Source organism: Microcaecilia unicolor, chromosome 11 (assembly GCF_901765095.1).
Source record: "Microcaecilia unicolor chromosome 11, aMicUni1.1, whole genome shotgun sequence".
NCBI lineage: Eukaryota > Metazoa > Chordata > Amphibia > Gymnophiona > Siphonopidae > Microcaecilia > Microcaecilia unicolor.
Genome location: NC_044041.1, coordinates 173,200,099 through 173,216,255, shown reverse-complemented (window position 1 = coordinate 173,216,255; position 16,157 = coordinate 173,200,099). Strand labels below are relative to the sequence as shown.

General features: G+C 44.6%; 1 protein-coding gene across 1 annotated transcript in view; it reads left to right on the top strand.

Annotated features, from left to right (window-relative positions):
* The first annotated feature begins 3,439 nt into the window (after positions 1-3,439).
* LOC115480088 (cytochrome P450 2G1-like) overlaps positions 3,440-16,157 on the top strand; it is a 64,757-nt gene continuing 52,039 nt past the window's right edge. The window contains exon 1 of the mRNA XM_030218546.1: positions 3,440-3,653. Coding sequence (XP_030074406.1) covers positions 3,474-3,653 — 180 coding nt within the window. The 5' untranslated portion in view covers positions 3,440-3,473. The remainder of the gene's footprint in view (positions 3,654-16,157) is intronic.

The following is a 16,157-nucleotide window of genomic DNA, read 5'->3' as shown; positions in this document are numbered from 1 at the left end:
TGTTCGCGTTCGATTATGCCCCTCTATGTAATTTAAATTTCTTCTTTAGCATCTGACTTGTTTCTCCAATATAGCAGCCTTTGTTGCATTTTTTTACACTGAGAAGCAGATGCACTAAACTTTAACGACCCATTAAAGACCCTTTAACTACCAATTTTTGAACCGTAGCATGCATTAAAAGATATTTTCCGACGAGGGTAGCAGCTAACGAAAACGGAATGCAGATGAGGGATTCCTGCAGAAATTGTATTGTAACGAGATGCACTAACCTTTTCTGATTAACTTAACGCAGGAAAAACGTCGGAAAATCTATGAGAGGTCTGTACCTCTCGTTGTGGCTGTGTGGACTCACAAAGACTGTCATGTAAAAAAAAAAAAATCTAGCCAATCCAGAGCATGTTTGAGCCTTACCCAGCAAAAAAAAACAGAAACACGTGGCTCCCCGTTTCCCCCTGCATATAGAAAACAAAAATCAAAAAAAGGATCGGGAGAGGGCAAAGGCACTCGTCAGGAGCATCCTGTATGGACGGCATTGCCCCCACCCTGCCCGAGGTCGCCGCTGCTCCCCGCTTCCCCCTGTATAAAATAAAAATAAAAACAAAAATGAAAATGAAAAGTTTAGCAGCCCAGGCCCCCCTCCCTTCCTGTGTCTCTCTCTTGCTTCTTTTGCCATAGCTCTGCCTCCCGCCATCCTCCGCCCCCCCCCCCCCCGAGGTTGCCGCTGCTCCCCGCTTCCCCCTGTATAAAATAAAAAATAAAAACAAAGATGAAGAATTTTGCAGCCCCAGCACCCCCTCCCTTCCTGTGTTTCTCTCTATCTCCTTTTGCCATAGCTCCGCCTCCCGCCATCCTCAGCCCCATGCCCCGCCCCCCTGAGGTCATCGCTGCCACTCCCCCCCTCCACCGGACCCCCCCTCCGCATTACCGGGCCCGTGCAGCGCCTCTCACCTCTGTATGAAGGTGCTGCATGGGCAAGAAGACCGTCTGATCAGTGTGAGTCTTCAGGACGTCGCTCTCCTTCGTCTTCCCTGAGCTGGGCCTGCCCCCATATGACGTAGGTTACTTACATCAGTCGGGGGCGGGCCCAGCTCAGGGAAGACGAAGGAGAGAGACGTCCTGAAGACTCACACTGATCAGACGGTCTTCTTGCCCGTGCAGCACCTTCATACAGAGGCGCTGCACGGGCCCGGTAATGCGGGGGGGTGGGTCCGGGGGAGGGGGGTAGCGGCAGCGACGATTTCAGGGGGCGGGGCATGGGGTGGAGGATGCTGGGAGGCGGAGCTATGGGAGAAGGAGTACAGAGAGACACGGGAAGGGAGGGGGACCGGGGCTGCTAAACTTTTTAGTTTTGTTTTAATTTTTTATTTTATACGAGCAGAAGCGGGGAGCAGCAGCGACCTCGGGGGGGGGGGGGCAAGAGGGGTGCAAGACCGTCCATACAGGGCGCTCCTGATGAGTGCCTTTGCCCCTCCCGATCCTTTTTTTGATTTTTGTTTTCTATATGCAGGGGGAAGCAGGGAGCCATGTGTTTCTGGTTTTTTTTGGTGGAGTTTTGACGTTTGTGGCATGCGCAGAGCAGCCAGCAAAACGCTTGGCTGCTCTGCGCATGCTTTAGGGGCCGATTACAGACGGGGATTACGATTCTTTGATACATTGTACTTTTCAATACCACACCGAGCATGTGCGACTTGTTTTTTTGGTGCATTCTTCGTTTTTTAAAAATTGTTAGGGACTTTAACGATTTAGATTTTTTAACGTTTGGTTGATGCATCTGGCTCTGAATGATATATACCACATTGGAAGATGAGCATGTGAAAGGTTCCTTAATGTTTAATATTTTTCCTTTGTGAATGACTGTGGGGTCCTGTGAAATGTTTTGGCATAATTTGCAGCTGGATATATTGCAAGGATGTGTGCCATTCTTTTCTTTTTGAGTCTGTGTTGGGAGCTTACTTCTAATTAGCTTGTGTATTAAGTTGGGTGGCTGTCGGAAGACCAGCACTGGTGGGGATGGGAATATCTCTTTCAGTAATTCATCCTCCTGGCGTAGAGGCTATAGATCTTTTATGATTTTTCTTAATTTTTCCAGCTCTGGGTTGTATGTCACTATAAGAGGGATTCTATCTGTGGCTTTTTTTTCTTTGTACTGTAGCAGACTTTCCCTGGGTGTTTTGAGGGAGGAGGCAATATTTTTGGAGATTATTTTGGGGTTGTAGCCTTTCTGTTCGAAGGATGCAGTCAGGATTTGAAAGTGTCTGTCTCTGTCCCCTGGGTCAGAGCAGATACGGTGGTACCTTGTGGCTTGGCTGTAAATAATGGATCTTTTTCTATGTGAAGGGTGGAAGGTGGAGTTGTGGAGGTAGCTGTATTTGTCTATGGGTTTCTTGTATACGGATGTTTGTATATAGCCATCGCTGATTGAGACTGTGGTGTCCAAAAAATTGACTTTTTCTGGGGAGTAGTCAATTTTGAATCTGATTGTAGGATGGTATGTATTGAAGGAATTGTAAAATTGTTTCAGAGTTTCTTCCCCCTCAGTCCAAATCATAAAAATGTCATTGATGTACCGGTAGTATTTTAGGGGTTTGGTCTGGTATGTATGCTCCCAATGTTTCTAAACTGATTTGTGTTGCAAACCTGTAATTGAAATACATATGTTAAATTTGCAAGTTGGTAAAATTTCGTTAACATTTAAATATAATTCAAATAATAAAAAAATATTTTCTTTTTATTGTTAAACTCCCTGGTTGGTGTTGAGTCATTTTGGGGAAACACTGTGACAGATTTGGTACCATCATTGTAATACCTTGCTCTGCCACCAGGGGGTTTACAGTATGTATTGAGGAATTGTAAAATTGTTTCAGAGTTTCTTCCCCCTCAGTCCAAATCATAAAAATGTCATTGATGTACCGGTAGTATTTTAGGGGTTTGGTCTGGTATATATTCAGAAATGTCTCTTCCAGCTCAGCCATAAAGAGGTTGGCATATTGGGGTGCTGTCCATCGCAGTGCCCATTATTTGTAGCTAATCATTGTTAAAGCGGAAATAGTTGTGAGTTAAGATAAATTTGATTAATCTATATATATAAAAGGCACTTTGAAGCCTCAAGCCGGAAACTTGAGGCGCCCGAGATATCCGGTTTGGCCTGCAGGCTCCAGTCACTGTAGCTCCGCCCTCGCGTCAAAACGCGATGATGTTGAGGGCGGGGCGGCCCTCGCGTCAAAACGCGATGACGTTGAGGGACGAATGGAGGAAGAGGAGAGGTGTGCAGCTCGGAACAGAGGCACGGAAGGGGTGTCTACAACTCGGGAGGGAGGACGGGGGGGGGGGGGGTGGATTACCCTGCTAGCGCCCGTTTCATTTTTTCCAGAAACGGGCATTTCTTACTAGTAGATTATAAAAAGAGTGACAGGATCAAACACCTGGGAGAATCCAATCCACGCTAAGAAGAAGAAACCTTGTTCCATCTCAGTATGGATGCTGTTATGGCACAAACCCTCTTCCTGGCTGTCTGTCTGTCCAGCCTGCTGATCTTCTTCATAAGGAAGTCAATGTACCAAGGAGGCAAACTTCCCCCAGGTCCAACTCCTCTTCCTTTCATAGGTAACTTACTGCAGATAGACATCAATGGATCAACCAAAGGACATATGAAGGTGAGTCTAGTAACTTATTCTGTACTCAGTCCTGGCCAGGAAAGACCAGTAGTGTGCTATTAATTCATGAACGTTGTCCCAGTCAAATACTCTTAGCCACTGTTGATTTTCTCCGACATTGAGCTTCACATGTGTTTCTGTACGAGTGCTCTCAGACTTAAGTCTCTGGGGTTTAATACTAAGAACACATAGGAGTCATTGTTAGGGATATACATTTGTTATCATCTTTAAATGTTTAGAGCTTGTGCAAAATTGTACATACAAGCCTATAAATTAACACACATGAAATCAAATACATATAAAATTATTAAAATGTATGTATCAAATGAACTGGGAAAAACACACCCCAAAATTGGAGAGAGGGGTGGGGAATGGAAAATGAACCATAAATGATCCAACCCCCCCCCCCTATTTTCATGCATATCCTTTGTCAATATTCAAAGGGTTTCCCCAGTTAACTTTGGGACCCTTTTACTAAGGCGCGGGAGGGCTAATGTGCAGGTAGTGAATAACCAAATTGGCACAACCGCCGGGTTAGTGTGTGCATCCAGGGGCATTTCTGAGTTTGATGTGCTCCATATCCCATGGTAGAAAATTATTTTCTATTTTCTACCATGATGGGTATTCCTGGCAGTAATCAGCAGTTGCTGCACGCTGCATGTTTACCACATGGTAGCGCATGAGCCCTTAGTCAATGGGTGGTGGTAAGGGCTCAGGCCGTAAATAGGCACACTCTAGTTTTGTAATAGTTTCTGGTGAGTATCAACCCATTAAAAAAGCCCTATTTCCCAGCCACAGTAAAAAATGGCCCAGTGCACGCCCAAAACACACACCACACTACTGCAGGCCACTTTTTTTCTTTACAGTGGCATAGTAAAAGGACCCATTTGAGAGTTAACCAAACAAACTTATAATTTGAAATCTATCTCTCACTGAAGGAGGAATTTATCAAAATGTGCTACCATTAGGACAGCTTATTTTATCACAAGTCACTGTAAAGAACGGAGGGACTTTGGTCTAAAAGAGTTATTGGTCAAACTAATTATAATAGCAGAAGTTAGTCCATACAGAATTTATTAAATGATTTGAAAATTATTCTAGCCTTTAATAGGAGCCAGTGCAATTATATCAGTAAAGGTGTTCCATTATCAAATTTACTAGATGTAAAGATTATACGTGCTGTCCTGTTTTGTAATAACTGGGGGCCCCTTTTATCAAGCTGTGGCAAAAGGGGGCCTGCGCTGGTGTCGGCACATGTTTTTCATGTGCGCTGATGTCCCCTTTTACCGCAGCGGGTAAAAGGGAAGTCTCTTTTTCCTGCAGGAAATGGCCATGTGGCAAGTAAAACACTTGCTGCGTGGCCATTTCGGGAATGGGGGAGCCCTTACCACCACTCGTTGAGTGGAAGCAAGGGCTCCTGCACTAACCCAATGGTAACTGGGCAGCATGTGGCACTGCCCGATTACCACCGTGGTACACTCCGGTACAACAAAAATCTATATATATAAAAGGCACTTTGAAGCCTCAAGCCGGAAACTTGAGGCGCCCGAGATATCCGGTTTGGCCTGCAGGCTCCAGTCACTGTAGCTCCGCCCTCGCGTCAAAACGCGATGATGTTGAGGGCGGGACGGCCCTCGCGTCAAAACGCGATGACGTTGAGGGCGGGGCGGCCCTCGCAACCACGTCACTGAGGGACGAAGGGACGAAGAGGAGAGGTATGCAACTCGGAATCGGAGGCACGGAGGGGGTGTCTGCAACTCGGGAGGGAGGACGGGGGGGGGGGGATTACCCTGCTAGCGCCCGTTTCATTTTTGCCAGAAACGGGCATTTCTTACTAGTAATATATATATTTGTAGCGCCGGATATGGTGGCTTGCTAGGGGTAGGAAGTACTGCCGGGCTGCTGCAGTAGCCCAGCGGTACTTCCTGTTTAGCAAGTGGTAAGCCCGTGTTCGAACCACTCTGGGCCATCTCCGCATCTGGATTTCCTCCATCCATCTTAGTCTCTCTTCCCTTTCCCTTTTCCTTCTTACTCTGTTCCTTCCCCCCTATCCAATGTAATTGTAATTGATTAATCTGTACATTGTAAGCCACTTTGAGTCTGCTTTACGTGGAAAAAAGTGGGGTATAAATGTTCATAAATAAATAAATAATTAATTAAGCTTTGCACTAAAATTCTAAAATGACTCTCATGAAAAACAGACTGTATTGCTGTAAGTTGCTTGAGTTATTTTTTATTTTAATATTTATAGTTTGCAATTATTAACACAAGCAAATACAGTAGCGTATGCAGGGAGGCACAGTGCTGCTTTTTTTAGGGAGATCAAAACTTTTTTTTGCTACATAGTTAATGGGGCAAAGCCAAATCAAAGAACTCATTTGTTATTCACTGACAGGTAGACCCAGATGTTAGATATTTCTGACAGACTGTAAGTAAAGTAATCACTATTGTTGATTTAATCTTGAATTGACAATGGATATGACTGTTGGGCAGACTGAATGGACCATTCAGGCCTTTATCTGCCGTCACTTATCTGCATCTGTTCACGCTTTCCAAAAATACTAGGACTAGGGGGCATGTGATGAAACTAGTGTAGTAAATTTAAAACAAACCGGAGAAAACGTTTCTTCACCCAACGCATAATTAAACTCTGGAATTCGTTGCCGGAGAACGTGGTGAAGGCAGTTAGCTTAGCAGAGTTTAAAAAGGGGTTAGATGGTTTCCTAAAGGACAAGTCCATAAACCATTACTAAATGGACTTGGGAAAAATCCACAATTCCAGGAATAACATGTATAGAATGTTTGTACGTTTGGGAAGCTTGCCAGGTGCCCTTGACCTGGATTGGCTGCTGCCGTGGACAGGATGCTGGGCTCGATGGACCCTTGGTCTTTTCCCAGTGTGGCATTACTTATGTACTTATATTAGTATATGTAAAAACATTTAGGAAAATTCACACAGAAAAGCAAAGAAAATCCTCTCTTCTTAGACCACAAATGAAGGGGGAGAAGCTCTGAATTAAATGGAAATAATATAAACAGAATCAAGAAACAAAAAAGAGGAAACGACATTAACACGAAAATTAGTTTATATCCAGCTAAATTTTAGGGCCCCTTTTACCAAGCTGCGGTAAAAGGGGGCCTGCAGTGGCATTAGCACGTAGGTTTGCTGTGCGCCATGACCCCCTTTTATTGCAATGGGTAAAAGGCATTTTTTAAAGGAAATGGCCATGTGCTAATCACAGGGATTGGCACGTGGTCAATTCCGGGGGAACCCTTACCGCCACCTATTTAGGTGACGGTAAGGGCTTCTGCTCTAACCCAGTGGTAACCGGGCAGCATGCGGCGCTACAAAAATTACAAATGTTTTTGTTATACTGGAAATGGTGCATGCTGGGGATGGGAACTACTGCTGGGTTCCTGTGATAACCTGGCAGTAGTCCCAATTTGCCACGACAAGTGAGATGATTAAGAAGATGACACAACCATGCTAAAAATGGTCTCAGCACACAGGAAACCTATGTGCTAAAAATAGTGCAGGACACTTCATAGCACAGCTTTGTAAAAGGGTCCCTTTGTATTTCTTTAAGGAAATCACTGCTGTCTCAGACATGAACTGGTAACTTCACCAATTTACCTCTGTCTTATTGTAGCAACTTGACCAGATACCTCAAGTGTCTGATGAGGAACTTTGTCAAAAGCTTTCTGAAAATCTAGATACACTACCTCTTGTGATACTCCTGAAAAAAATTAAGGAGCCGTGGAAGAGCAGGCAATGTCCTTCTGTGGATTAAGAATTGGTTATTGGATTCTTAATCCATAACTCATCGCATAACTCATCACAATGTAATCCATAACCGAGTTGTAACAAATTGTATTTCCATGATTCATAATATATTGTAAGCCACACTGAACCCGCAAAAAGGTGGGAAAATGTGGGATACAAATGCAATAAATAAATAAATAGAAAACAGAGAGTAGGGTTAAACGGCCATTTTTCTCAGTGGAGAAGGGTGAATAGTGGAGTGCCACAAGGATCTGTACTGGGACCGATGCTATTTAACATATTTATAAATGATCTGGAAATCGGAATGACAAGTGAGGTGATTAAATTTGCAGATGTCACAAAACTATTCAAGGTTATCAAAATGCATGTGATTTGTGAAAAATTGCAGGAAGACCTTAGGAAACTGGAAGACTGGGCATCCAAATGGCAGATAAAATTTATTGTGGACAAATGCAAAGTGATGCACATTGGGAAGAATAATTTGAACCATAGTTATCTGATGCTAGGGTCCACTTTAGGAGTCAGCACTCAAGAAAAAGACCTAGGTGTCATTGTAAGCAATACGCTGAAATCTTCTGCCCAGTGTGTGGCGATGGCCAAAACAAGCAAACAGGATGGTAGGATTTATTAGGAAAGGGATGCAAAAAAATTCTGGTTGTCATATCTCAAAAAAGATATAGCGCAATTAGAAAAGGTTCAAAGAAGAACAACCAAAATGATAGAGGGGATGGAACTGCTCCCATATGAGGAAAGACTAAAGAGGTTAGCGCTCCTCATCTTGGAAAAGAAATGGCTGAGAGAGGATATGATTGAGGTATACAAAATCCTGAGTGGTGTGGAGCAGGTGGAGGTGAATCAATTTTTCACTCATTCAAAAAGTATAAAGACCAGGGGACACTCGAAATTGCATGGAAATACTTTTAAAATAAATAGGAGGAAATATACTCATTTTCGGAGGATGTGGTAATGGTGTTCAGCATATCTGGGTTTAAAAAAAGGTTTGGACAAGTTTCTGGAGGAAAAGTCAATAGTCTGTTATTGAGATGGACATGGGGGAAGTCATTGCTTGTCCTGGGATTGGTGGCATGGTATGGTGCTACTAATTGGGTTTCTGCCAGGTACTTGTGACCAGGATTGGCCAATGCTGGAATCAGGATACTGGGCTGGATGGACTATTGGTCTGACCCAGTATGGCTGTTCTTATGTTAACTGGCTCACCTTTATCCACTTTTAACTACAATCTGTTCTTGTATTCCGCTAATACCCAATGATGCGTGGGATAGGCATAAAGGAATCCTGTGCAGTAGGAATGGATCCTCAGAAGCTTAGGCGAAATTGGGTGGCGGAGCAGGTGGGGGAAGAGAGGTTGGTGGTTGGGAGGCGAGGATAGTGGAGGGCAGACTTATACGGTCTGTGCCAGAGCCGGTGATGGGGGGCGGGACTGGTGTTTGGGAGGCGGGAAATACTGCTGGGCAGACTTGTACGGTCTGTGCCCTGAAAAAGGCCGGTACAAATCAAGGTAAGGTATACACATATGAGTTTATCTTGTTGGGCAGACTGGATGGACCATGCAGGTCTTTTTCTGCCGTCATCTACTATGTTACTATGTATGAGTTCTAAGTGGATCACAATTTAAAAAAAACTTGGTAAAACACCTAGGACCATACAAAAATTAAAAAAAACCTCTGGAAATAAAATTTAGATTACATCAGGTTTGAAGTGAATTTCACATAAAACAGTAGTTTTTATCATTTTCCTATATAACATAAAATTATACTCTGTTCTTAAATTCTCCGATAGTACATTCCAAGCTTTAGCAGCCTCACAAGAAAAGAAGGATTTAAAAAGTCTCTTGTAGAGTGGCATCCTTCGAGTGCAGGCTTCTGAGAGCCGGCATCATTGGTACACTCCTTGCATCCAGGCTGAGGGTGACTTCCGCCTCTAGCATGGAGGGCAATTCACCTCCTGTCACCAAGTCTTACAGCAAGGCCTTCTGCTTGACACTTAATCTTGAGTCATGGGTAGTAAAATGATCCATCAGGCCCGTCCTTGTAGCAGCACCCACAGTTGTAAAGGTGCCTGTTTTCCTCTACGGGGATTGAGGATCCTGGAGTGGGCCAGGTGCAGCTTGGAATGCCAAATGATGTTGCACTTTTGGGTGCAGCACAGTCTGCCGATGTGGTTTTACCTGGAATGGACTTGATTTCATCTCTGACCCAACACAGGATTTTATAAGTTTTACCACTGGTTTCTAGCAAGTTTATGTTTGCCTGAAAACCCTCTATTATTATGCTTGACTTCCTCTGGGATGCACTGTCTCAAATGGAGAACTCTTTCCAGCTTATTTTCGAAAGAGAACGATGCCCATATTTCGACCCAAATCGGGAGATGGGCATCCGTTTCCCATGGGCGCTCAAATCGGTATAATCGAAACCCGATTTTTGGCGTCCTCAATTGCAGTCTGTCACGGAGACGAACAAAGATCATGGAGGCGTGGCGAAGGCGAGACTGGGGCGTGGTTATCGGCCGAGGAGAGATGGACATCTTTAGCTGATAGTCGAAACAAAAAGGGCGTTTTTGACGAGAATTTGGTCCACTTTATTTGGACCCTTTTTTTCAGGTCCAAGTCCCAAAAAAGTGCTCCAACTGACCAGATGACCACCGGTAACCAAACAACTTACCGACTACTTAAACAAATTCTCAATATTACACGAGTCACAATCAGGATTTCGTCCCAACCACAGCACCGAAACAGTAATAATCATTCTCCTAACCAAATTCAAACAAGAAATTGCAACAGGCAAAAATGTACTCCTCCTACAATTCGACATGTCTAGTGCGTTCGACAAAATAAACCATGGGTTTCGTGACCAGAAGAATAAACCAAGTGATATCAAAATCGAATATATCACCACCATGGAAACCAGAATGCGGTGTACCCCAAGGTTAACCGCTATCACCGACCCTCTTCAACCTAGTGATGACCCCACTAGCCAAATCCCTATCCAACCAAGGCCTTAATCCCTACATCTATGCAGACGGTGTCACGATATACATCCCGTTCAAACACGATCTATCAGAAATCACAAACAAAATCGAACTCATCCTGCAAATCATGAACTCTTGGGCCGATGCATTTCAACTAAAACTCAATGCAGAAAAAACACATTGAGGGGGATAATCGAACGGCGCCGGCCATCTCCATGGCCAGCCATCTCCGAGTATGGTGCCGCGAAGGGGCAGAGCCAACCGTATTTTCGAAAAAGATGGCCGGCCATCTTTTTTTTGATAATACGGTTGGGGCCGCCCAAATGTCAGAGATGGCTGAGTTTGAGATGGTCGGCCTCGGTTTTTGCCCATAATGGAAACTGAAGCCGGTGATCTCAAACCCGACCAAATCCAAGGCATTTGGTCATGGGAGGGGCCAGGATTCGTAGTGCACTGGTCCCCCTCACATGCCAGGACACCAACCGGGCACCCTAGGGGGCACTTCTAAAAAGTAAAACAATAAATAAAAATAGCTCCCAGGTGCATAGCTCCCTTACCTTGGGTGCTGAACCCCCCAAAACCCACTCCCCACAACTATACACCACTACCATAGCCCTAAGGGGTGAAGGGGGGCACCTACATGTGGGTACAGTGTGTTTTGGGGGGGGGGGGGTTGGAGGGCTCACATTTACCACCACAAGTGTAAAAGGTGGGGGGGGGGGGGATGAGCCTGGGTCCGCCTGCCTGAAGTCTACTGCATCCACTAAAATTGCTCCAGGGACCTGTATACTGCTGCGATGGACCTGAGTATGACATTTAAGGCTGGCATAGAGGCTGGCAAAAATAGTTTTGAAAGTTGATTTTTTGAGGGTGCGAGGGGGTTAGTGACCACTGGGGGAGTCAGGGGAGGGCATCCCCGATTCGCTCCGGTGGTCATCTGGTCAGTTTGGGCACTTTTTTGGGACTTGGACCTGAAAAAAAAGGGTCCAAATAAAGCAGACCAAATTCACGTGAAGGCCAGCTTTCTTTTTTCCATTATCGGGCAAAGTCGGCCATTTCAATGCACGCCCCATCCCGCCTTCGCTACCATGCCGACACGCCCCCTTGAACTTTCACCGGCCCCACGACAGAACACAGTTGAAGCTGGCCAAAATCAGCTTTCGATTATACCAATTTGGCCGACTTCAGGAGATCACCGGCCATCTCCCGATTTGTGTCGGAAGATGGCCGGCGATCTCTTTCTAAAATCAGGCCCATTGTCTCATCCTCTCATCAGAATACAAACGAACAAACTCACCACTATAAACACCCCAGAATACACTCTTCCTGTTGGAGTCACTATCGACCGAAACCTCACGCTAGAAAGCCAAGCAAAAATTACAACAAAGAAAATGTTCCACTCAATGTGGAAACTCAAACGTGTAAAACCTTTCTTCCCAAGGGAAATATTCCGAAGTCTGGTACAATCAATGGTGCTAAGTCACCTAGACTACTGCAATGCAATATATGCCGGATGCAAAGAACAAATTATTAAGAAACTCCAAACTGCCTAAAACACCGCAGCCAGACTCGTATTTGGAAAAACGAGATATGAAAGCGCCAAAACCTTACATGAAAATCTACATTGGTTCTCAATCAAAAAACAAATTGCGTTCAAAATCTGCACCCTGGTTCACAAAATCGTTCATGGTGAAGCCCCGATATAAATGTCAGACCTAATAAACCTGCCAACCCAGAACACAAAAAGGTCAGCACGCAAATTATTGAATCTACACTACCCCAGTTGCAAAGGACTGAAATACAAATCAACATATGCATCCAGCTTATCCTACATAATCACGCAGCTATGGAACGCACTACCAAATGTAATAAAAACAATGCATGACCTATCTTCCGAAAACTACTGAAAACCAACCTGTTCAAAAAAGCATACCACAATGACCCATCCTAAATACTAGAAAACGAAACTTCACCAAAACTAGACAAAATGGAACTCTCTTACACTCAACTGCTTCATTTACGCAGCCACTAATGAACGCTACGCATTACTCACTACCACTCTACTTCTCATGTAGGATATGAACTTCCTATATTTGATCATCTACCTTACACTATAATCTACTTTATTACTTCATTTATAGACAAACCAAACCTCATTAACTTAATCATACACAGGCAGTCTTACAGACTTAATCATACACAGGCAGTCTTACAGACTGTTAACCCCAACTAAGTACACCTGTTCATACCCAATTCAAGAAATCAGGATGACTTTTATTCTCTGCAATAATTGTGGTACTTTAGTTTCAAGGCCAATCATCTGGAGACTTAAAGCTTGCCCTATCTGTCTTCAACTATCTAGTTTTAAACAAGAGCTCAGTAAAGTAATGCAAGAATTGGATACAATTAAACCAGCTTCTAGGACTGCACAGAGAAATAGCTTCTCACCACTCCCTCAAAGAATAAAACCACATAAGAACAGATGGTTCACAGTAGGCTCAGGCAGACTTCGTCATGTGGCACAGAAGCATCCACCCGCACAAGTGTTGCCACTAAAGAATTCTTTTGCTCCATTACAGCACTGTAATGCTCCTGAAAATAGAACTGAAGCAATAAAGTTGGAACAAAAAGACATGAAGGTACCCAAAGTGAAAAGACACCCCCAAATCACTAATGTTAAAACACATACCAAGAAATATAGGTGGAAAGCAATGGCCACAAATGCTCGTAGTCTAAGCAATAAAGTTCATGACCTTCAAGCCCTGATGGTGGAAGCAGACTTAGATGTTGTTGCAATCACAGAGACGTGGCTCAACAGTTCCCATGAATGGGATGCAAGCATACCAGGCTATAATCTATTTAGGAAGGATAGAGAGGGTCGTAAAGGTGGAGGAGTAGCTCTGTATGTGAGGAATGATATCATGGCGACTGAAATGATAGGGACCTGGGGAAAAGAAGAAGCGATATGGATCACCTTAAAAAGAGAGGATAGAACTTCTGTCCACGTGGGTGTTGTCTACAGACCCCCCACACAATTAGAGGAACTAGATAAAGATCTGATTGCAGATATTCAAAAATTAGGAAAGAAAAAAGAGGTTCTGTTGATGGGAGATTTCAATCTGCCGGATGTAGATTGGAAGGTTCCGTCTGCCAAATCGGAAAGAAGTAGAGAGATCGTGGATGCTTTCCAAAGTGCTCTGCTCAGACAGATGGTGACGGAACCCACGAGGGAGGGAGCGATGCTGGATCTGGTGCTCACAAATGGGGATAGTGTGTCAAATGTGCGAGTGTGTGCACATCTGGGAAACAGTGACCATCAAACGGTTTGGTTTGATATAACGGCTGAAGTGGAGGGCGGCCACTCTAAACTCAAAGTCCTGGATTTCAAGCGTGCTGACTTTAGTAAAATGGGGGAATACCTGAGGAAGGAGATGATTGAGGAAACTACACTTCTCCTTTCTTCCTCAAAATGTACCACCTGTTCCTCTGATCCCATTCCCACCCACCTTCTTAATGCCATCTCTCCTACTCTTATTCCTTTTATCTGTCACATTCTCAACCTCTCACTTTCCACTGCGACTGTCCCTGCTGCCTTTAAACATGCTGTGGTCACACCTCTCCTTAAGAAGCCTTCACTTGACCCTACTTGTCCCTCTAATTACCGACCCATCTCCCTCCTTCCTTTTCTCTCCAAATTACTTGAGCGTGCTGTTCACCGCCGCTGCCTTGATTTTCTCTCCTCACATGCTATTCTTGACCCACTACAATCTGGTTTTCGCCCTCTCCACTCAACCGAAACTGCGCTTAGTAAAGTCTCCAATGACCTATTACTGGCTAAATCCAGAGGTCAATATTCCATCCTCATTCTTCTTGATCTTTCCGCTGCTTTTGACACTGTCGATCACAGCATACTTCTCGAAACCCTGTCCTCACTTGGATTCCAGGACTCTGTCCTTTCCTGGTTCTCTTCCTACCTCTCCCTCCGCACCTTTAGTGTTCACTCTGGTGGATCCTCTTCTACCTCTATCCCTCTGCCTGTCGGCGTACCTCAGGGTTCTGTTCTTGGTCCCCTCCTCTTTTCTATCTACACTTCTTCCCTTGGTTCATTAATCTCATCCCATGGCTTTTCCTACCACCTCTATGCTGATGACTCCCAAATCTACCTTTCTACCCCTGATATCTCACCTTGCATCCAAACCAAAGTTTCAGCGTGCTTGTCTGACATTGCTGCCTGGATGTCTCAACGCCACTTGAAATTAAATATGACCAAAACCGAGCTTCTCATTTTCCCCCCCAAACCCACCTCCCCGCTCCCCCCGTTTTCTATCTCTGTTGATGGCTCTCTCATTCTCCCTGTCTCCTCAGCTCGAAACCTTGGGGTCATCTTTGACTCTTCTCTCTCCTTCTCTGCTCATATCCAGCAGACCGCCAAGACCTGTCGTTTCTTTCTTTACAACATCCGTAAAATCCGCCCCTTTCTTTCCGAGCACTCTACCAAAACCCTCATCCACACCCTTGTCACCTCTCGTTTAGACTACTGCAATCTGCTTCTTGCTGGCCTCCCACTTAGTCACCTCTCCCCTCTCCAGTCGGTTCAAAACTCTGCTGCCCGTCTCATCTTCCGCCAGGGTCGCTTTACTCATACTACCCCTCTCCTCAAGACCCTTCACTGGCTCCCTATCCGTTTTCGCATCCTGTTCAAACTTCTTCTACTAACCTATAAATGTATTCACTCTGCTGCTCCCCAGTATCTCTCCACACTCGTCCTTCCCTACACCCCTTCCCGTGCACTCCACTCCATGGATAAATCCTTCTTATCTGTTCCCTTCTCCACTACTGCCAACTCCAGACTTCGCGCCTTCTGTCTCGCTGCACCCTACGCCTGGAATAAACTTCCTCAGCCCCTACGTCTTGCCCCATCCTTGGCCACCTTTAAATCTAGACTGAAAGCCCACCTCTTTAACATTGCTTTTGACTCGTAACCACTCGCCTCCACCTACCCTCCTCTCTTCCTTCCCGATCACATTAATTGATTTGATGTGCTTACTTTATTTATTTTTTGTCTATTAGATTGTAAGCTCTTTGAGCAGGGACTGTCTTTCTTCTATGTTTGTGCAGCGCTGCGTATGCCTTGTAGCACTATAGAAATGCTAAATAGTAGTAGTAGTAGTAATGGGCTGGGAGGACGAACAGGAAGTGGAAGGGCAGTGGTCCAGGCTGAAAGAAGCAATAAATAGGGCCACAGACCTTTATGTAAGGAGAGTAAATAAAAGCAAGAGGAAAAGGAAACCGATATGGTTCTCCAAGCAAGTGGCTGAGAAAATAAAGGCTAAAGAGTTGGCGTTCCAGAAATATAGAAAATCTCAAGAAGAGGAACACAGGGAGGAATACCGGATGAAACTGAAAGAAGCCAAGAGAGAGGTACGTCTGGCGAAGGCGCAAGCGGAAGAACAAATGGCTAGAAATGTAAGGAGTGGCGACAAAAATTTCTTAAGGTATATTAGTGAAAGAAGAAGGACTAAAAAGGGAATTGTGAGACTAAAAGATACAGCGAACCGCTATGTAGATAATGATGAAGAAAAAGCCAATTTACTAAATAGCTACTTTTGTTCGGTTTTCACTGAAGAAAATCTTGGAGAAGGACCGCGAGGGACTGGCAAAAGTACACCTGAGAATGGAATGGATATAGCACCGTTCATTGAAGAGAGTGTGTATCAACAACTTGGAAAGCT